We start from the raw sequence: 22,906 nt of genomic DNA on the forward strand, positions 1-22,906 counted from the left end.
ACATAACCCTATGGGATTCGTCCCATTGTTAGAGATTGATACTGTTTCTCGTTAATCTCTAACGTACCACCGATCTACTTATCTTAAATAAGTTTATCGGATGGTATTTTCTGCCAGAACTCGGTTTGTAAAATGGCGTCTGTGTTCGTCTCTGTGACTCCTAAACCAAAGGTCGAGCCCTTTGTTCCTCTTTTGGCGGCCTCTGTACAGAGATCCTCCAAAGTGGTGCCATTCTGTCTGGGTTCCCACAGGGGTGTGGGAGGGGGTTTAGGCACCCTGGACCGAGTTGCCTTGCCAACTCCGGTCGCACTCTGGTGTGATTGGCCCAAGTGGTGAGCCTCCCCGCTCACCACTTAGCATGTGTTGATTGACAGCTAGGCTGAATGAATGGGGGTTTTCTGCATAAAAGCAGGGCTTTTGGGACTGGATCTTCAGAAGTTGCCACAGGACCTAAGAATCCGACGAGGGTAAAGCTGAGCCGACCTGCAACGACGACACCTCCGGTGGAGCCCTGCTGAACCGACTCACCACTTCCCGACGACAGAGGAGATCTCCCTGCCGGAGAGTCTCTTCCCCTGACTGGTGGGAACAACCAGTCCCCTTTGCTTTTTCTTCGCCTCAGGACGCAGTGGTCGAATTGCCCGTGCAGAGCACCTCGGCAACCGGATAGCCACTACCCCTGTACTGTGACCAAAAAGCGGTGCCTTGTGACGGAGCACTCCGCGGCTGGTCTCTTCCCTGGTGGTGCACCGGACTTCACTTTTCTTCGACGACGAGATCATCTCTACTCTTGGCAAAGACCCGACGTGCATCCACCACCAGGAACAACTGCCCCCGCCGGAGCTGCCCTCCACAACAAGGTACCGTGTCCACCTGGCTTCCCTTTCAATCGGTTCGAGTGAGGTGTCTTAATGCTCTCCTTTCCGTTGGGTCGCCTCCAAGCTTTCTCACGTATTGTTCTGAACTGGTTCAATCTGCCGATAACAATTTGCTACAAAGACTCGAACGCATTTCCCCTAGAGACTTTTGGGACATCGCGCCTTGCCTCTCTCCGAGTGGGCCTGGCCGTTGAACTTTATGATCTGTTGTGGTTCTTGCCTTCTTGCCTTGCATTTTTCCCGTGAAGTATTGAACTGTGTTGATTTCATAACCTGCTTATTTTTCTCTCCCGCCCTAACTAATATTAGAGTGCCATCTAGGTTGAGGCATACACCTCTGTCTGCAAATAAGTGGTGCCGGTAGAACCTAGACTTGTATAAATATTGTTAGGGGGATTGATCGTTTCTTCTTCGTAGAGTAATTGAATTTGAAGTGTTTGCCGTGATAGTGCCATAGTGTTTTCTATAGATGTTCCGTTATAAATAAATACCTTAATATATTTACACTGAAGCCTTGTTGCGTGTTTGCTTGTCTTACTGTGAAGAATTGCCCTATATTGTATACTCCACATACTGCTTAACTCTTCTTGAGGGAAGTCTGACTGCTCAGCCACAGCTACCAAGTGAATCTGTGTGGTACAGACTGCTACCAAGTGGGATTACTGCCAAACACCTGTAGTCCTAAATCTTTTGCAGTGGTCCCAGAGGGAACTGCACAGGTTTCCGCCTAACATACCTCCCTTCACCTGTCAGGTCCATTCGCCTCCCATATACCTCGCATTTGCCTCTCGTATGCCTTTGCCTCCCATACGCCAACACTTCGCCAAGCCACAAACATGTGACCCTTATATCCTCTACATAAATCATAGGTATTGGGCCTTTCGTTTTAATGCCATCCCCAACAATGTTTTTTGAGTAGATGCTTCGGGCGGGCTTGCCTGTAAGGTGTCTTTTCCTCCTGAAAGACATCCTTTGTTGAACCATTCTAAGGCAATGGTAGTCTTGGCCATGAACAATACATTTTTAAAGTGGTCCCTTGTCCATTCAGACCTCCTCGGGGGTCACCTACCTCTCAATACTGATGTTGAAGATCATAGGGCAAAGTTGCGGTGCCCAATAAGGCATGGGTACTGTATGATAAAAAGAATGAACATTCTTCGGGTGAATATCCAAAAACAATGCATGGGGGGAGGAGGTAAGACCAAGCAGTGAGAATAAGTCATGATTATAATAAAAGACATTAAAATAAACACTGTCCTGGATACCACCAAAAATACATGCACAGTTGGGTTGGAGGTCCAAGTAGTCAGAATAATGCATGTATATAACACAAGAGATAAAGAATGTCCATGTTACCACTAACGCATTATGGAAAGGGGAGCAGGAACTTCCAAGGAGTCAGACGAAGGCACCATTGTAACACAATACATGGTTTATGTGGCCACCCAAATATAAGTGAGTTTGCAGTCTTCCACCCCCAGACTAGATCCTTCTTGCAACAGGATCTAATTCAGCTGCCAGACAGTCCTCTCATCATCTTGTGCAGCAGCTCATCTTTTGTCTGGCACACATGTATAAAGAGTAGAGCAAGCAGAATATACTGCTACTCTAGCAACGTACAGAAACAACAGCTATGAACAATTATGAAAAATCGCAACAATTTGGTTTAATACATTGGTTGTCTGAACTTCCAAAAAGAGAAGGATGACATGAACTGAGTGGACGCTCACAGCTTTTAGAAATGAGTGTATTGTATAGCTAGTTCTTAATTTAAGCCCTTTTTTAAGTGCAGAAAAAAGGCCAAAACATGTATTAAACCTCCTCCACCTGATTCAGTAAAGATCACTGTGAACCATGTGTCCATCCTGATGCTTAATCATCCACTTCCCTGGGTTCACTTACACACCCGTTTGGTAGTAGATGGTAGAACATGTGAAAGAAATCATGAGAGTTACAAGCCAATAATTGATTTATATAATGGAATGATGCTTTTAATCAGCATTGTACATACAGCAGACACTGTATATAGAAGCAGCGCATGGGCTCCAAGCATTCGTTCCAACATGACTCATTCCAATCTGTATGTGCTTGACCAGTCCTGCTTTTTTTCTTTGCATTCTGGGACTTTTAGTTCCACTTTTACCATTAAAAAACTCGGGACCACAAATCCCAGAATGCAAAGAAAAAACCAGGCCAGGATAATCACCTACGGATTGGAACATGTCATGTTGGCAACTACGCTTCAAGTCGTAATGAAAAGCTGTTTGTTCATCTTCAGATCAGGGTCCTTTACATGGCATGGAATAGTTGAAGGTGGGGTACACAAGTTACATACAAATCGGTATTTTAATTGTTTCGTAGATTACAATATTAAGAACAGCCATAAAGCATTGCTACATTAATAAGGGCCTATATGTTTTTTACATTCCGTCAGACAGAAATAATCTTTGTGAAATCCTGTGAACATCTTGGAACGGGCCAAAGGCAGTGTCAGCACTCTGCAGGAGGTCAACGTCTCCATATTGGTGGGGCACACTCACCCCACAGCAATTAAAATCCAACATTGAAATGATGACAGGAAAGACAAATACCTTAGGAATGAAAACCAGCAAGAATCTGCAGAATATAATGAGTTGTGTTCCTGCAAAACAACCTTGGAAAGCTACAGTAAGTGAGAATCACATTGCACTGCACTAGCTAGGACTGGCTACCCTCCCGAATGTGCCTCCTTCCGTGAGAAGATAGAGCTTTGGATCATATTGTTCTCTTTTAAAAAAACAACACACTAAAATAAAAATTAAAAAAAAAACTACAATGCAGCTAGATCAATAGCCGTATGAACAATGTACACATACCCCAGAACAGATCAAATGAATATATGTGGACTGTAAACCTCTGCTTTTACAGCATTTGTATCTAGGGGGCTCCAACTTTGGTCCTAACACACCACAAGGGTATTTTGCATATCCAGCGCACAATAGTTTTAACACACCCGCAAATATCACATGCGTAGCAAACCGCTTGACCTGTTTGTTGAGATACATAGGGCCTCATTACACGGATGGTGGTAGGGATTTACCGGTACCGGTAAAATACCGGTACCGGTAAATCCCTACCGCCTTACTACGAGGTCCCTTTGCGGGTTGGGGGATTTAACGCCTGCTTTTTGCAGGCGTTAAAATCCAACCCGCTAAGGTACCTCAGAGCTAATTACGGCACCGCAAAATTGTGGTGCCGTAATTAGCGCCTTCCCCATTCCCATGGAGCCCTATGGGGCAGAAATGGGAATGGGGAAGGGCAATGGCGGAAGGGGGATTTACCGCCCCTCGAACCTTGGAATGGGGCGGTAAATCCCCTTTCCGCCAAGGCGGTGCCGGTATTTTACCGGCATGAGCCATGGCGCTAATAGCGCCATGGCTCACCGCCTACCGGGTAATGAGGCCCATAGATTTTAATCTTATATTGCTTATATTATGCCTGTGCTTAATTTGTCAATGGATAAACAAAAGCAATAAAACACATTACAATAAACAAACACAACACCAATTCATAAAGATTCTAGAGGTGGTGATATTGAAAATCAACCTCTGGAAACATCTCCTCATTCAGAGTCTCATGGCCTAACCACTTTACACTTGGATGCCTGGTATTCAAAACCCAGTTCACACAAACTCTCTCATTGGGAGCCCCATGCACTTCACAGTCCAATGCTCTCTGCAATGAGCCCAGTTAAGTGAAGTTATATGGCTGAATAACTTTCACTTGATAGACTCACACCTCAGCTGGCCCCATGTGCCAACTCTCTTGGGTTCATTAATAATAGCAATGCTTCCTTCCGATAACACATTTCTAAAAAAAAGCACAAACGAACTGGTATCACCTATCACTCCTCCGGAAGATAAACTCCTTACTCCCACATGAGGATTTCAGGACCATGGTTCAGTCCTTGGAAATCTCACACCTCAATAGAGAGGGGATGCCCTCATCACCAGCACCCCGGCCCTTCAGAGCCATTCAACATTCAACAGGCCGCTGCATTCCCCATAATGGGATCTTAGAAATGTGATGTAACCGCATCTCCCCCATCCTGAGAAAGTCACATTGGCTCCTCATCTCGAGCAGGATACCCTTCATAGCTGCGGCATCACATATAAGGGCTTCATGAAGTAATTCTTGAAATACACCAGTTTACAGTACATCTGCTAGATTTCTGTTGAAGGGTGCAGCTGTCCAGAAAATGCTCCTTTTTAGTGTTAAAGCATCAACTGGTTTCAGAAAATATTATATATGTAAAGAAATACAGTCAATGTTAAACTATGTTTTCATCTTCTTAACAATTGTTAGTAAACATTCACATATGTCTCAAACCCAATTACTAATATCTATATATGAATATAAGATCTGGATAGACATTGCAGATGAGTGGGTTATAATGTGAATGGAAACGTCATCTTTTGAGCTAATGAAACAAAACGCAAGTCACCAAGGTAGTTAATATTTTTTCAGTTGTTGTTTTTGTTTGTTTTGTTGTGCTTCTAAGAATGCTCAGACACGTTCAAAGTCGTTTTGCAATTGTTGTTGAAGCAGAGAGTTGTCCCACATGGTACTGAAGAGTAGGAACCAAGATGCTAGCAGCAAGCAAGGGCCCACATGTATGAAGAATGATTCGAAACAGAAGGGATAGTGACACATTTGCCAAGACATGCAATGCAAGACATGGCTTGCCGTGTGACATCTGCAAGTGCAGCTGTAATGTAATGTTAGCTAATAATGTAAAGTGCACAGTGCATCTGTTGGGCATGTCACAGTCAGACACATCAGTCAAGCAGTTGAATTCAGTGAGGTACTGTCATGATGTTAAAAAACCTGCCAAGAACACTTCCTGATACCACTTGCATCGCATATCAGCTCATTTGCTGTTTTACATTTCTTTTAAGTGAAAGGAATTTAATGAAATATATGAACACATGTATCTCATATTACTGTGTAATGTTGTACAGAATTGAAAACACCAACTTTAATCCCTTAACTATAATTGTCAGAAATTGAAATTTCAATTACACAGTGAATTAGATTTTGATTAACAACCTTTCTGCATTTTTAATATTAATGTATACTAATAACTTACACAGTGTGTTTGATTTTTTGTATCTCCCCTATGTAGATACTGGAATGGATTCAATGTCGTTTTGCCATGTGACACTGATCATCTTTGAACACACCAAGGAACAAACGCCCCTTTTGAAGAAAAGAGAATGGATTCAACTGAACACGAAGACTCCAGCAGCATTCCTGCGGCTAAAATGATAGACTGGTGAGAACCGTTTTTTTTTAAATATGTTGATACATATAAATAAATAAATATATATATATATTTACACAGCTGCAAAATTCTGGGAAATATGGTGTGTAGGGGATGGGTGAACATTATTGGCGTTTGTCAGAACATATTGATTTTGTTTGTGTAATTTATTTTGAGAGAGGCATTTAATTTTCGTGGAAGCTTTTGGCCTGGCCTCATTAACCGGTAGGCGGTAAGGGTTTACCGGTACCGGTAAACCCTTACCGCCTTACTACGAGGTCCCTTTGCGGGACCCGACCTTAACGGCTGGTGTACACCAGCCATTAAAGTTGGGACCCGCAAAGGGACCATGGTGCTAATTACGGTACCGCAATTTGCGGTACCGTAATTAGCCCCTTCCCCATTCCCATTGAGCCCTATGGGGCAAACATGGGAATGGGGAAGGGCCATTGAGAAAGGGGGAATTACCGCCCGCCAACCTTGGAATGGGGTGGTAATTCCCCTTTTCTCCATGGTGGAACCGGTATGGTACCGGCGGGAACCATGGTGCTAATAGCACCATGGTTTACCGCCTACCGTGTAATGAGGCCCATAGTGTCAACTCAAAAAAGCATTGGTCTCATGTACGAGTTTCCTTTCCTTTATGAAGAGGGAACCTATTATGTTTCCATTTTGGCATACACAGGTCCGCTCACTGCAATTATCCTCATTTGTTAGTCAGAGTGCAAAGGGGGTGTGTAAAGTGGTAGTGTACTCAAGTGTACACTACGCTTTTGCAGCATTTACAATGAATTCCTAGGGAGATTGCCAGCTTTTTACTAGTGTAAACTGCAGGCAGACTCCATACGAATCCACAGCATATGTGCCAGCACGACAACATATACTGGCACAAATGCGTGGAGTATTTGTATGGCATAGAGGAATGGGGATGCATACAATTACTACGCAGGACTTGTGTGCATTTAATTAACGGTATAGCCAATAAAAAAATTAGCCCCGCATGCCCATTCCTGGTTCTATGAACGTTTGCCATTTTATTAGTTGAATGGCATTTGCAGCAAAACAATATTTGCCAAATGTGCTACCACAAACAGTGGAGAGAGACCCCCCCTGTGCCCCACCTTCCACACTCCCATAGTATATACCTTACCAAAACCTCCCATCTGCAAGTTTGCTTTAAAGAAATTGGGAAACAAATCTGCAAAAATTAATTTGGTTAAATTGCTATTTGTCAAAAGTGGTGAATACCCAGTTTCTCCAACTATTACAATTCAAACTTTCGGCTAGTAGTGCAAATGGCATGAACACTGCTGAGTGGGATGAAAATATAGTAATAGGTTTTCGGTAGATTATATTTTAGTGGAAGAAGTAGTAGGAGACTGTAGCTAAATGATATTGTGGTGGAAGAGGATGGAAAGGACTAGGAGACTGATGTTAGGTTAGACTGTGGTTGAAGGTAGTGGGAGGATATTGTTAGGTGGAGATATAGGACACCTTTCTGTTCTATTCTATTCTATTCTATTCTATTCTATTCTTTTCTATTCTATTGGAATTTGCAGGGGTGAATCAGGGGAGCCAGTCTAGCTACCACTTCCATCAAACAGATGGGGTTCGAGGCCTCTCCTGAATTGGGCGGACGACGGCAGTTGCCTAATAGAAAAGGGGTGTTGGTTCCAGACCCTTGGTCCCCAGGCATTAAAGCTCAGGTCACCATATGTCTTTAATATTTATAGGTTATATTTTGATGGGGAGGGGGTGAGGTTTCATTGAGCACAGATTGTAGTGGGAGAGACTATAAGTATAACAGGGGCTTCTAATGTGATTGAACTGCTCGGAGAGAGGGTGGAAAGCAAGTAGGAACTTGTTCTCAGCTTGTAGTGGCATGGTGAAGCATAGGGAGGCTGTAGGAGGATGTTGTTATGTTGGATTGTCGTAGGAAAGGATGGACAAGTAGAAGTAGTTTAGGTTGCATTGTGATGGAATAGGATACAGATATAGTAGGAGGTTGTTATCGCATTAAATCAATCATGTTGATAAGCCACTTAGAAGGAATCATAATAAAGACACATGCATCTACAATCATGTGGGAGGCAGCCAGCCTCTTTGAAGACATTATTACTGCAGTCATTTAATTTGTGTTGGTAATGGCTCTGTGGTAATACTGTGAGTCACATGAAAGGCAATAGGCAATAATAATCAATAGTCAATATGCCTTCCTCGAAATCAGTGGTCTGTCAATATGTTTTTTCTTGGATGCAACTCCGATACAATGATCTAAAGAAGTTGCATGTAAGACACAGCACTGTACCAGGAAATGCATGAGTACAACCATTGAGTGAGGAAGACTGTGCGACAGTCATTACATTTTTAAGGGAAATTAATGGGTTATCCCTTTAGCTGATGGCCACATGAAGATCCATTTCAGATAGCTGTGCAATGACGAAGGCTCTACAGACATGTGCTGTACAAACCAATTTTAGTAAAAACGGGCAACAATTCCCAACAGAATATTGAGAATAAACATACCACTAAGAGGAAATTGGGACATTTGATTAATTAGACATTCAAACTAGATTCTGTTGCAAGTGTTCCTTGATGGTACTTTCTTTCAGCAGCCCCTGACACTGCTAAATTATGATCTTGTAACAGTCACTGTGAACTATCAGCTGCAAATATCAGAAAATGAAAAGAAGCTCACAAAATAATTTGGATTGTCTCCTGAGCTCACGTTTCCAGGATATGTCTGAAGTATTGAGTATTAGTATAGTAAGCGTTGTTTATTTAGTGCAAAAGAGTCAGCAGAAAAACTAGCTTCACTATGCTATCACAATACATTGACAAAGCACGAAGAAAATAATAATAAAATATGAGAAATACAGCATAAACATTACAATATCAAGTGAAACAAACATTCCAAAACCAATCTGGTGTATCCAAGGTCAAAGCAAGCCCTTGATCTGCACCTCCCAGCCAGTAAGATTTTAAAAGAACACTTGCATTGTCTCCCCCCTTTAGTTGGTACCAAATATCAACCTCATCACAAATGTTCTCTGGGATTTTTTAGGGTAAACATTTGCTCTCTTCTGGGAAGTCTTTGATGTCGCCGCTACAGAAGAAGACTTTGGAGCAGAGTGTACCACCAACACAGTTACAATTGTAATCCTTCTTCTACAGTAGCCAAATATGATTCCACGGAGGCTGGTGTCACCCTCTGAAATAGGCAATCATCTACCATGGGTTTTTCTAGCCTACTTCAGGGGTATAATCGTGGATGCTGTTTCAGGATCTTCGGCCTGATGATGTCATAGCCAGAGCACTTTGTGTGCAGGAAGTGGGGAAGGGGCACAGGAAGTGTGGGCGCACTAGTTAATCCAAAGATGGTGGAACTCCACTTTTCCTGGCAGGTCCTCTACTTGTCTATTGTACTCTGTCCCCTTTTCCTATCCACCTACGGCAAAAGGTCTCTGTTCATTACTACACTTGTGTGAGCTCTCCATTGCCCTGGCAGGGTCTTACTTTGAAGCAGTGGTTTCCAACTAATCCCACGAGGGGATTTCCTGTCTTCTGGATTCTAAATAATGGTGTTCAGGCTGAATTTAGGTTTTTAGAGTATTTACGTAAAATGAATTTTTTCCCGTTGATGAACCCTAATATTGTGAATTGAGGGAAGTATTAGCAAATTATGTGACATATGTTATTTACCCCTGGTAAATGAAATGTTCCATCTTGTGCACAAAATTGGGAATTGTTTTTGATGAATTAAGAGGTGACCTGATTACTAAACCACAATTGCTTATGAAAGTCAGAAGGAGAGACTCAGACTTTGTGATAAATAGCATGGAAAACGTACGCTATTGGGTCACTTGATGAGGGCTCGCCGCACATATTGTGAGAATTTTTCATCAAGTGTTATTAGCTCTCCGGTGCAAAGACGCATCATCGCAATTGTGTGATTGAATGTTTTACCACTTAGGGCCCAGATGATGTGGCTGTTCAACACAAAGCTTTGCACATGTGGAAGTGGGGCTGATGAGGACTTTATTTATTTGCCATACATTTTTAGATCTAAGACAACTATGGTTGAGAAGACATTTTAGTGTCAATAATATCAGGTATGTCTCTGATGGTATGAATTTAGTTTTGTCTTGTGTTGATGCTCACTTAATTAATTATTTATACAGATATATTACTGCAGCTTTTAAACTCATGGTAAGAAAACTTTAGGTTTTTCAATTCTCTTAATTTTATCAATTTTATTGTATATTTTAACCTGATTTTTTTTTAACATTTAGAACTGTATTATACTTTACTTGAGGTTAATGGTGAAAACCGAAATAAAGTGTGTTACGGGCAGCTGCCCCTTTAAGGCAGCCCCTGTGAGGGAAAACATCACTGAAGGAAGTGACGGGGCAAGGTAGGAAGTGCTGAGGAGTCGGCAGTTACTGCATGTATGAAATAAAGTATGGTACGAAATTAACACACTGGTGTCTGTGTATTCATTCCGGGCTATCCAGCCCCTCAACAACTGGCGACGAGGTACGTCCCCCCCCCAGCGGTCCTCTTTAGGCACACACCGGTGATCCCACTGCGTGTGTCTGCCTATGGACGGCAGTGATCCCACTGGCCTACGGTCCTCCACTCCTTCACCCGGCAGCGCGCCCAAGTGAGAGCACTACGTAGCAACACCCCCGGACTCCTTTATCCCCAGACACATATGATCCCACTGTGTCCGGACTCCCCTGCCTCCAAAAACATGTGCGATCCCCCCGTTTAGACACGTGTGATCCCGCTGTGCCCGGACTAATCCATCTTCAAAGACACGTGCGATCCCGCTGTGTCGAGCTTCCTACTACTGCCCAGAGCCTCCACATCCTGAAACCCATGTGTGTGAGCTTGCAGGGCCCGCCTGTGACAAAAAAAATGTTTTCTTTTCTCTACATCATCTTCCTCGTCCCTGTTTCCTCTTGGGACGCACAAGAAAACACATAGGTGATTCCCACCACCAGCAAACATCTGAAAGTACCCTCAAACGGAATAACTGGGGTGATCCAACCGCCAGTGGACAAGACACTCATCCATGGCACGTGGTTGCACATGCCAGCAGAGCCCTAGCTCCCCAGGAATCTGCATACTCCCAGGCAGAGAAAGAAAGTCTGGTGACTGTCTGGGCATGCAAACATTTTCATAATTTTATCATCGTAAAGAAATTCACCTTAATCACAGATCATCAAGCTTTCCTATCTCTCTTTGGCAATCCACGTACAAAGATGCCCCCCAGGATTGAACAGTGGGGAATCCACCTACAAGAGTACCACTTTGACATCATGCACCGTCCTGGGGGCGAGAACAATCCCGCAGATTACCTTTCAAGGCACCCGTTTGGCAGTTCAACGCACAGGCCAGGTGATTCGGAATATATCAGCTACGTCACTGCCAACACTCTACCCCCTGCTATATCCATTGATGCCATTGCCGCAGCGGCAGACCCATCCATGGCTCTGGCAATTAGCTTGACGGAAAATAATAAATGGAAAGATTTCCGCAGAGCGGTCCAAAGACACCCGGGGGTGTGCAGAGATGAGATCGAGAGGCTGGCCAGATTACATTCCGAAATAGCGGTCCAGGACAAGTCCATTCTACTACGGGGTTGCAAGATAGTCATTCCCACCACACTGCGATCAGAGGTCATCAAAACTGCCCACGAAGGCCATAGAGGGGCGGAGAACACGAAAAGACAGTTAAGGTGCAACGTCTGGTTCCCCTTCATGGACGATATGGTCGACCGGTGGGTCAAGAACTGCACGGCATGCCAGTGTACCGCAAGACCAGAACCCCCAGTGCCGCTCAGAGTGACCACAATTCCGGAGCACCCATGGGAAAGAGTCGCGGTTGATTTCTATGGACCACGGGAGGAAGGAGACTACTTACCACTATTCATCGATGAACACTCCAGGTTTCCTATTGTCAAATGTGTCAAATCTACAGCATTTTCCCATGTCGCTGCCACATTTGATGAAGTCTTCAGCGAGTGGGGAATAGCGGACACGAAAAAATCAGATAATGGAGCACCCTTCAGTGGACATGAATTTGGGGTGTTCGCAAAACATATGGGATTTCGCCAGCAAAGAGTAACATCAAGGTGGCCTCAGGCTAATGGCATGGCAGAAAGGTTTATGGCATCCATCAAAAAGACCATACAAAGGGCACGCATAGAAGGGACTGACCTGCATCAAGCACTATGCAGAATGTTGAGGGACTATCGAAATACGCCTCATGAGGCCACCAACAGAACCCCAGCAGAACTCATGGTGAAGTACCAAGTCAGGACCAGGTTGGTCAATAGCCCAACAGTGCGGCCCGAGGCTGACCAGGAAGTCAACAGACAAGATGAAGAAACAAAAGAAAAAGCAAGGGAACAGACTGACAGAAGGAGGAGGGCGCAATCAAAGGAGTTCCAAAAAGGAGATGAAGTGTGGTTACAACAAGTCGTAACAAAAAAGACAGACCCTCAGTTCTCACCTGAGTCACTACAAGTATTTGCCATAAAAGGGACCATGATAACGGCCGCAAATGGAGAAAAGGAAGTGACCCGGAACAGTTCTCAGTTCAAACATGTCACGAGAGGTGCAGAAGAAAGGCCACCACCTGATGATCCACACCCAGATTACGTAGACATTCATGATGAAGCATGGGTCCCCCTCGGACCACAGGTTCAACGTCAGCCAAACCCTGATGGAGACGCTGACGGCGGCTCACACCCGGAGCCGCGAGGACGACCCCAGAGAAGCATCAAGAGGCCTCCCAGATTAGTGGAGGAATGTTGACAGCACGTCAGACAGTTAAGTTAAAGTTGTTGCAAGGACATTTGTCTGGGGGTGTTGTTACGGGTGGCTGCCCCTTTAAGGCAGCCCCTGGGAGGGAAAACGTCACTGAAGGAAGTGACGGAGGCAAGGGAGGAAGTGCCGAGGAGTCGGCAGTCACTGCATGTATGAAATAAAGTACGGTACGAAATTTACACGCTGGTGTCTGTGTACTCATTCCGGGATATCCAGCCCCTCAACCAAGTGTTTGTTGTTGTTTTTGTTGTTGTCTTCTAGAGGAGGTGACATGCCTTCCCAGAGAGATCAATAGGGTGGGTTATCCGGGCTTTGCATGCATGATTTTTGATGAAACCCAGTTCCCATATGCCAATATGCATAAGGCCCTATCAGTGAGTTACTATCAAGCAAGCTGACAATTGTTGCACTCTACTCGATTTTGACCAGTATAATTGCGGATTCCCAGAGACCACCATGTCAAAACCAGAAATGGCTTATATATAGATTAATCTGCCACCATGTTCTCAGAGAATACAACTATATAATTCAATTCAGGCTTTGATTCACAATAGTGAAAGCCCGATCCCTGACAGCTAGACTTTTGTTTTCTTTATGCTGTTGACAGTACTGTCATTATTTGACTGCAATATTGCCTAACTACAAGGCAGATGCTGAGGGGTCTAAGTCGACAGGCTCAGCAGAGTTCATTGTTTGTACAATGTTTGTGGGCATGAAGCATTTCAGAGACAGATTTGCAAATTGAACATATAGCTTGTACCTACATTTCTCTGTCAATTGTTAGTTAGCATAATGATTGGTCAGCTTAAGAAATGTGGTCCGATTTATGCAGACTCCAGTTTTTTTTTATTTTTTTAAAGTAATCAATGATGGTACCTCAGCAGAGGCAATATTCTTTTTATGGCATATTATTGGTATCTAACTGGCGTTATTTAGTACCGAGGCCATTTGAGGACCAAATGATAATTGATTATCAAATAAAGCATCTTGATTCCCAACAACATCAATTGGAACCAGAGATTGGCCCAAGAACTCCAGGCAGTGGAAAGGAAGAGTCTTTGGGTTTGGTCAGCCCAAGAGCAAGGCTTCTATTTTATCACCATTTAGGAGATGCCCACTGTCATGCATCCAACAGTGCACCATGTCCAAGCAGTCAGTTACAACTACTGATTCTCCCAAACCACCATGGAGAGTTTTTAAAATGTGGGTGTTGTCCTCTTACAATTGTTACTGACGACCAAAGTCCTCACCGCCACCAGGACCAAAAGAAACATATAAATATTGAACAAAGGAGGAGAGAGAGAGAGGTGACCCATGTGGCACTCTGCAAGTGACCAAATGGGCATGTAAAATAAAATTATTCTATGTAATTTTGTGCTTCTTCTGAGAAAATAGAGGGTGTCTCACCTGCTTGTCCCCAGGAGTCTCTCTTTCATTTGGCCTGGGCATGTCCATCGCCTTTGGATCCAAACACTGGGGGTGGACCAGTGCGGGAGTATCTCCTGGGTGAGGGGTCTTCAGGGAGTGGGGGTGAGGCAGACGATGGTGAGATGCGGTTTTCTTTCCTTTTTTGATCATCTAACCCATCCTATTTTTTAGGATTCTTGAGGTTCCAACTCCCCTCCCATTTTTACACATACACTGGGCCGAGGTAGCGGTGACTGAGAGTAACAAGACTAATGGCCTCGTTACACGGTAGGCGGTAACCATGGTGCTAATAGCGCCATGGTTGCCGCCGGTATTTTACCGTGCCCGACTTGGTGGATGGCGGAATTACCGCCCTACTCCAAGGTGAGCGGGGCGGTAATTCCCCATTCACCAAGGCTCTTCCCCATCCCCATTTTTGCCCCCATAGGGCATAATGGGAATGGGGAAGGTGCTAATTACGGTACCGCAAATTGCGGTACCATAATTAGCTCCGAGGTCCCTTTGCGGCACCCTACTTTAATGGTTGGTAAAACCAGTCGTTAATGTCGGGTCCCGCAAAGTGAACTTGTAGTAAGGCGGTAGGGGTTTACCGGTACCGGTGCCCTTACCGGTACCGGTAAACCCCTACCGCCTACCATGTAATGAGGCCCTAACTCTCATACATCGTACTGGGCATGTCCCGTTAATCAGGTAAGGCAAAGTCAGGCACTTGACTGTAAGTGCATACACCCGATACCAATTAGTTCTCCTCACAGGGATACAAGGCAGAATCTAGAGACACACTCTGAGCAAGGTGGAACAACAGTATGAGCAGAACTTCAGGGAAAAGACAAACCGACTGGAGCAGAGCAACGGACCAAGGGACGAGAGCAGCGGTGGAAAACCCCAAGAGTTCCCTACTGGAGGTTGTTGCCTCTGATAGGCCATGAAAGACACGTGGAGAAGGCAGATCCCATATCAGAAAGTTGCATTGTGTTTCACGGACGCCAGCGACCCTCCCGGGGGAAACGGCAGAGTTGGGGAGGGGAGGGCAAGCCTGTGGTACTAACCTTGGTTTGTGAATTGGAAATCGTAAAACGAAGAAAGAAACGCACACAGCCGGTGAGTTGGAAAGCAACCTGAGAAACCATGATGTGTTAAAGGAAGTTTGAAGTGGCAACATTATATCGCAAGCGAAGGCTGGACGCGTTTGGACGAGATGCGAAGAAAGGCAGACCTGTGAATGAATTTTGAAGTAAGGACAGCTGTGAAATCAGCAATACTGAGTAATGGAGTGGTCCAGCAAAAGGAAATAGCCCACTCAAAAGTCTCTGTGAAAGGTGCATTGTATGTAACAATAAAGCGAATGAACTGCAATAGCGAAGTAAGGAAAATAAACTCCTAGAGAAGGCCCGAGTTAAAGTTGATCCTTGAACCTTTAGTCGAAGTGGTCCTGCAAAGATCTGTAAAGAAAGGCACGCAAATTCAAAAGTCTTTGACATCCAAAAGCAGTCTGAGCCTGACTGAGGGTGACCCGAAGTGTAATAAGCTTGGGGAAGGGAGCCCCCTTGCAAGTCTTGTTGGACTTTGTTGTGAAAGGTCTGAGCCTGACAGAGGGGGACCCACGTGTAATGTGATTTGAAGAGGTCTGAGCGGGAAAGAGTGGGGGCCTAAGTGAACTTTTTGTTAAAACATTCTTTGGAAATATTGAAAGAGAAACTTTAACGTGGAAGGACAGGCGGGTCTCGATCCACGTTTTGGAACTATTGTGTTGAAAACCCAATCCAGAGTGTGTCATCCTGCCTATAGGAACCGCCTTACTCTGTGTGGTCTAACATGGGGAGGAGAGCTGATTCAGCTGCATTTATTCTTTTGAACACTGATTTTTCCTTTACATACATTTCTCCTTTATACACTTTTTGTACAAGAGATAGGACAGGCATTCGTTTTTTTTAGCATAGGCCATTTAGATTTGACGGACTCCACTAGGACTGTTTTGTTTATCATTTGATGGTCGAGACTATTGCCGTCTTAGTTATGGTAGGAGTTTTTTCAACCCCAGAAACTTCAATAACGGTTTTACAAATTGTCATACTTGTGATACCATGCCTACCCTATATTCCCTAGCTGGGATTCTTAGCTCCATAAAGTTGCACAGTCAACGGATAAGGATTTTGGGGTCATTGGTGTCAAAGGCTGCCATTAGATGAAATGTGATAAGTGCTAAAGGCCAATTCCTATCCCTAAAATGTAACAATGTATCATGCTTTAGAAGCCTAGCAGTCCCAGTGCTTCAGAAAGTATACTGCAATCATTGTATGTTTCTTCTCCTGTAACAATTTTTCCTATGAAGGGGAGGTTGGACATTTTTCCATTTGAAAAGTAATAGGCTAGGCTTTTTTTAAAAAAAAGCACAAGTGCCTCCTTCAAGCAGCCAGGCACTATGATATTCATTACATGTTGGCCGGCATCCCGTCAGCCAGAATTACCGGCAGATTCCAAGTGAGCGGAAATGCTGGTAAATCCCCACTGCAGGACTCCATTGGGGAGTTTTCCGGTAATACTGGCACCGTTTTTTTTTTGTTGCTGGTACGTTATTACCACACAGGCACACACATAATGATGCCCTATGTCTCTCTGAAGGGAGGCAATAATAGAAAGAGCCAAGTCTTCAGCAACAATCTGTATATTTTCTTCAAGAACCATGGCTGGGGGGAGTATCAGAGGATGATGAAAAAGGTTTCAAGGATGTGTCCCCTAGCAGAGCTCCAGCTCCTTTAAGAAAGTCAAAATCAGTATATCCGTTCGACCTACAACTAGACGAAGGAGGGAAAGTTGAACAGAGAAGTACTTTCATTAATTTACAGAAGTGTTAATTTGTGCAAGAGTGTTTTCCCTTCAGTCAAATCTTATTTCATTCTACAAATTGATCCTTTTCACTCCATAGTCTCTTGTTTCAGTTAACAAGATCAACCTCTTCCTCCTCGACAGCATGTATGCAATGCAAGCTGCAAATCTTAAATAACAGTCTAATTGTTGAACTTCTTTTACTCCAATGAGTTTGGACTCATCTTCAATGGGGTGAGATTCATGTTCTGACAGCTTCTCATTCATTAATGCCATTCCTTTTGCACTCACCACTGATGTGCGCATCCACATCACGACCTCATTCAATCAATTTGTGTTCCTTGTATTTATTAGGGTGGCAAAGGGGCAGTTACCTCTACTCTTCACACCAAAGACCAGGCACATGTCCATTCAATAATTTGACTATCCTTCTTACCTTAAGGGTGCACAACAATTCGCTGTCAATCTCACATGACATCACCTGTTTCGGAAATACCAGTCCGGAACTTGGCCACACCATATGCAGCTAGGTAGTATTTGTATGCTTGTGCTGTTTGATATTTCGGCTTCTTTACACACAATCAGTGATGGCATATGTTTATCAATCCTGTCCGTACACATGCAGCAGGGTAGGAGATGGAGAGGGCATGTCCAAAAGTAGTTTTCATCTTTCCTATCTGTCCAACGGCAATTTATCCAGGAACACATTGCTTTCAGTGCCCACAGTTTGTCACTCGGACTATTTAACAACGGGTGGACATTCAGTCAGCTCAGTCATCTCTGCCCCTTAGAATTGTGTTTATTGATCTATGAATGTGCACCACACACATTGCTGTCCTCTCCTTTGCCTCACCAAGGATGCCATAGGGCCTCATTACACCGTATGCAGTAACCATGGCACTATTAGCGCCATGGTTGCTGCCGGTATTTTACCGTGTCCGCCTTGGTGGATGGCGGAATTACCACCCTACCCCAAGGTGAGTGGGGGCGGAAATTCCCCATTCACCAAGGCACTTCCCCATTCCCATTTTTTACCCCATAGGGCTCAATGGGAATGGGGAAGGAGGTAATTATGGTACCGCAAATTGCGGTACCGTAATTAGCACCAAGGTCCCTTTGTGGGCCCGTTCCTTAACGGCTGGTAAAACCAGCCGTTAAGGTCGGGTCCGGCAAAGAGACCTCATAGTTAGGCGGTAATGGTTTACCGGTACCGGTGCCCTTACCGGTAAACCCTTACCGCATACCATGTAATGAGGCCCAGAGAGTTGTTAGCTCACAAGTCTTCTGGAATACAGTACAATTGGATGCATTGTATCTGGGTGCCATCTCAATGTGTCAGACTTTGAAGATATAGCACTTAGTTTTACCTAAAAGTATTGCTACTGACTGTTGTTCACCAGCTCAGGCAACGCTTTGGTGCAATTGAAGACCAGATTTACCTCCACCACTTCAAGCCTGAACTCGGGATTTGGGTAAGTGGGAAAAGTGGTGGTAATTACGTTTCCACCACTTTTTACATTCTCTGCCATACTCGGAATGATGGCTATTATATAGAAACAGCATGATTCATGTTTGCCCTAACGCAGAATCGGTTTTGTTCCATTCCATATTAGCTAGCTTTTTCTCTTTAGTTGGCACTGGTGCAAATATCAGACAATGTATACCCAGATCTCCTGTGTCTGCCACTGTAGGAATTTCCATTGGTCACCATTTATTGAACATATCAAAATTCAGAGAAGTAAAAGTGTCAATGAATACTTTTCAGCCATGCTGGCTATGTTTAAACTCCATCTTGTTGGGATACAACTTATATTTCATGGCTCTCTTATCGCACATCTTTGATAACATATTTTCTCAGACTAGCTTTATCATTCTTTAGTTTCTCTTTTTTCCAGACCTACTGGAAGACAATGTGATACTTTAATACTCTTGGCTATTCCCTTTTTCCAAATTTGTTTTCTTTTAACTTTGTTTCCTTATTTTAACACACTTTTTATCTAGGGAAAAAGCAAGTTGATTTTATATTTATTTTTCAATCAATTTTTCCAAACTGCTTAGCGTTCCCCGTGCAGTGAGAATATTAAACAAAGTCTGCACATAGTACATTCTGTTTAGTTTATTACATTTTAAATGTGCTTTTGGAAACACTACGTGCACTACATGAAAAAAAACCCTGTAAATAAGGCGAAATACAAAATGCACGTTACACGTGAAAATGAGAACCAATTTTGGTAAAAATATTGATTGTTTAGATTGTTAGAAAAGTGTTTATTAAGAGACATCCAAATACAAAGCTAGGATTCTTTTGTATGCATCTCATGAGTAAACCTAGGTGAATTTCTCCAAACTCCCCTTGCGAGAATCCCACAGGCTCAATCATCTGATTTGGACATTGCGCAGGAGCCATTAACTTCCAGGTTCCTTTCTGGTTGTATGAGTTTGCCAATGAAAGCAATGTTTGAGGAGTTAGGGACGATGTTCTTTCTTCTTGGGCACTGCATATGTTATTTATGATTTGATGTTTTATCTGTCATTCTCTCTACTTTTAAGGCCATTACTTTTAAGGCGCAGATACAGCCCCCCCCTGTTGCTGCTGCAGAATGTGTTTGTCTGATTAGTTGTGATGTGGCTAATACTGGGAGTGATATGGGTGATGGTGGAGTGATGGTGCCAATAACACATAGGCAGAGCCATATCCATGGAAATCAGGAGGAGAGGCAGCACTGCAGGGGCCAGAAGGAGGCCCAAAGCCCAGTTAGTATTCAAGGAAGTCCCAGGAGTTCCTCTGAAAGTACAGGGAGGATAGAAAGAGAGGTCCCCATTTGCCACCATCCTCGATGGGCATGTGAGTACTTTAGGGTGCCTTGTGGGGTTTTAGCATCAGAGGCTGATCCCTGCAGTGCACCTTGTGCCCAGAGTCAAGGATATTTAGGAGACACAAGATCTTGGCTACACTTCCCTAGATAACACAGCCCCCTAAACAACCTGAAATGCTACTCCAGGATGTGTAAAGGTTCCACCAACCACAACCTCATACCAATCAGATGTGACTGCAGCAGGGAACTCCCAGGTGGGAACTGGGGAATGGCAATGCCATCATTGGAAGCACTGACTTGCCGTAGCAGTGAGCAGGTTCTCCTCATGCAGTGACGGGTTGGCACCTACCCACAGATGGGCTAGGCAAGACCGAGGTCCCATTCCATGGAATATGGAATGTGGGAGATACGGTCACTAACCCAGAGGGCGGTTCCATAGACAACATTGCTTTGGCAGATCAGGACTTTGTGCCAAGAAACACCTTCAGTCGGGGAGAATTGGTGCATAATGCTGTAATGGACAGTGCACCTTATCATTTTTAAGAAGCACCACCCTGAGTTAAGTGAAACATGCTGAGAGTTTTGTTGGTACAGCGTAGCATATAATACCTTTGTGCATAACTGTTGTTTTGATTCAGTAGGGGAGTTAGGTATGTTTTCTTTCCGAAATTTAAGAGTAATACGAAATTCAAAAAGTCAATACAGAGGAAGTGCAGCAAAAGTGCATGCTACAGCACTAGCAGTATCACTTAGATTCAGCTCTCTCATGTGGGTATCGAGCTGCTGCAGTGTTTGTGTCTGGGTTTGACTATTTTGCCTTGATGCTTGGCAAATCTTCCCTGGTGTCGGCTGTGGATTCAAAAACCCTGTGGAAAATAATATGGCAAAGTACTACTTTATTATCACATCTATAAAGTAGAGCAAAAGGCTGCAGCACCAGGGCCATCATGCCTTACAATAGAGAGCCACAAACATTGCTTTCCCCCTCCCCCTATAAAGGGTAAAATCTGTTGTTGTTTCCAGTCACCTGCAAGAGAAATTAAGTGAAAACAATACAGGTACCTGAATCCTTAGAGACACTATAGTCAATTAACCTGCTACACCTGAAAAGGAAATGAAGACACACCTGAAAAGGTAAAGAAACACAGCCTCCCTGTAGATTGATGGAGTCATGAAAACATGCGTTTGGAGAAGTCAATGCAGGAAAACTTGACTGGCAACAGAGTGCGCGCCTTGTCACGAATTCTTAACCAATCTGGCGAATGACACAAGTCAATTCACACACTCACAACCAAATTTGATAATTCAGAGGCTTTATACCTCGATATACATCATCTATAATGTTATCCTATGTGGCAAACTGTGAAACCACACATTTGTCAATTTCATCCTTCCATTTACTGCTATTTGATTCAATTATGCTGGGTGTCATTACTTCTCTTGACCTCTCGAGACTTGCTCACTCCATCTTATATAGGCTTTTTCATATTTAATTTTCAAATACGTGACTCTTGCAGATGTTCTCTCCTTTACTTAATCTAAGAGAAATATGTCTTAAGGACATGGCTTATCCTTTTAGACTCCCTTTGTGCATTGCAATAATTTCTTGATGTGGCATCCTTGATCCAGGGCCAATAGATTCCTCTTCATTCCTCACACTGAACTGTTTTTCCAGCGTCTCCTAACTTTGCAGCCCTGTTCTGTTTTCTAAGGTAGCTTGATTGATTTCAACACAAGTCCGAAGTCCATCTTTCCATCATGGTCACCCTAGCCACGTTATGTCTTCCTCTGCAGCACGCTTCTATATGTCTCATCTACCCTGCGTTTTTGTGCATATATATTCACCACTTGTCTGGTTATTTATCTTCTTTACTCTTATGATTTATTCGTACTCATTTATATGGTTGTTTTGTTTCTTTAGATACATCGTTATCCTTAAGTATGTGTATATTGTTTCAGTGTGTCTTTGTATCTTTCCTTCATGACATCACTTTACCCTTGTCAGGATTTTGTAAAGGTCCTCGATGTCCATTGGTGTGTGCAGACATCCTTTTACTCTTCAGTATGAGGGTACATTGTATGCAGTTGTCTGAGTGCATAACATCTCTCATACACTCAATGTGTTATTGTGATAATACCTGTATCCCACATAATGCCTTTCTTCTATTCCAGGATGACAGCGGTGAGGGGGGGGGAGTGGGAGCAAGGGATGACATCTCTACATGCTCCTCTACAGCTCTGAGAGTTTTGAATGCCGTCCCGATTGCAGCCAATATGTTATGAATTGGGACTCATGTCCTTACAGGCTAGAGTAAAGTGTAGATTATTAGTATTGTATAGAAGCATACTGGAGCCTTTTGGCAACACACTTTATCAGGAACTGAGAATGGCCCAGACTCAAAGTAATTACTGTTCCTTGGTTATTTTGGGAGATCTATGTTCATCTATTCTAGTGGATATTGAGAAGAACAGTGAGTATCTTGTGGTGTTTCCTGAGCAGGTCAAGCTAGCCTTATATCAGGCAAATAGGTATATCACAATTAGAAAAGTTCAGAAGTATCCGTCTATGATACAATACCCCAAAAATGAAATGTTACATTTTGTTACAATTAGTTTGGTCTAATGTTTTTGGTCTTGAAGAATACACATTCAATTAATGGTAGAAATCTGAACAGCAGTCACCCTACTTCAGTATTCAGAATGAAGTTCCATTGGATAGGATTACAATCATGTATTCTTTATTGGATAACACCCTGTCAGTAGGCCATCAAATGTCCTACTGCTTCCTTTGTTCTTGTTTGTTTATGATTATCTATTTTT

General features: G+C 43.6%; 1 protein-coding gene across 4 annotated transcripts in view; it reads left to right on the plus strand.

Moving 5' to 3' along the window:
- Window positions 1–22,906, plus strand: part of ITPRID1 (ITPR interacting domain containing 1) — an 826,173-nt gene that overhangs the window by 96,394 nt on the left and 706,873 nt on the right. For all 4 annotated transcript variants that reach the window (XM_069613212.1, XM_069613214.1, XM_069613215.1 and 1 more), the window contains exon 2: window positions 6,043–6,192. In XM_069613212.1, coding sequence (XP_069469313.1) covers window positions 6,134–6,192 — 59 coding nt within the window. In that variant the 5' untranslated portion in view covers window positions 6,043–6,133. The remainder of the gene's footprint in view (window positions 1–6,042; window positions 6,193–22,906) is intronic.

Source organism: Ambystoma mexicanum, chromosome 5p, assembly GCF_040938575.1.
Source record: "Ambystoma mexicanum isolate Mex_15411 chromosome 5p, UKY_AmexF1_1, whole genome shotgun sequence".
Lineage (NCBI taxonomy): Eukaryota > Metazoa > Chordata > Amphibia > Caudata > Ambystomatidae > Ambystoma > Ambystoma mexicanum.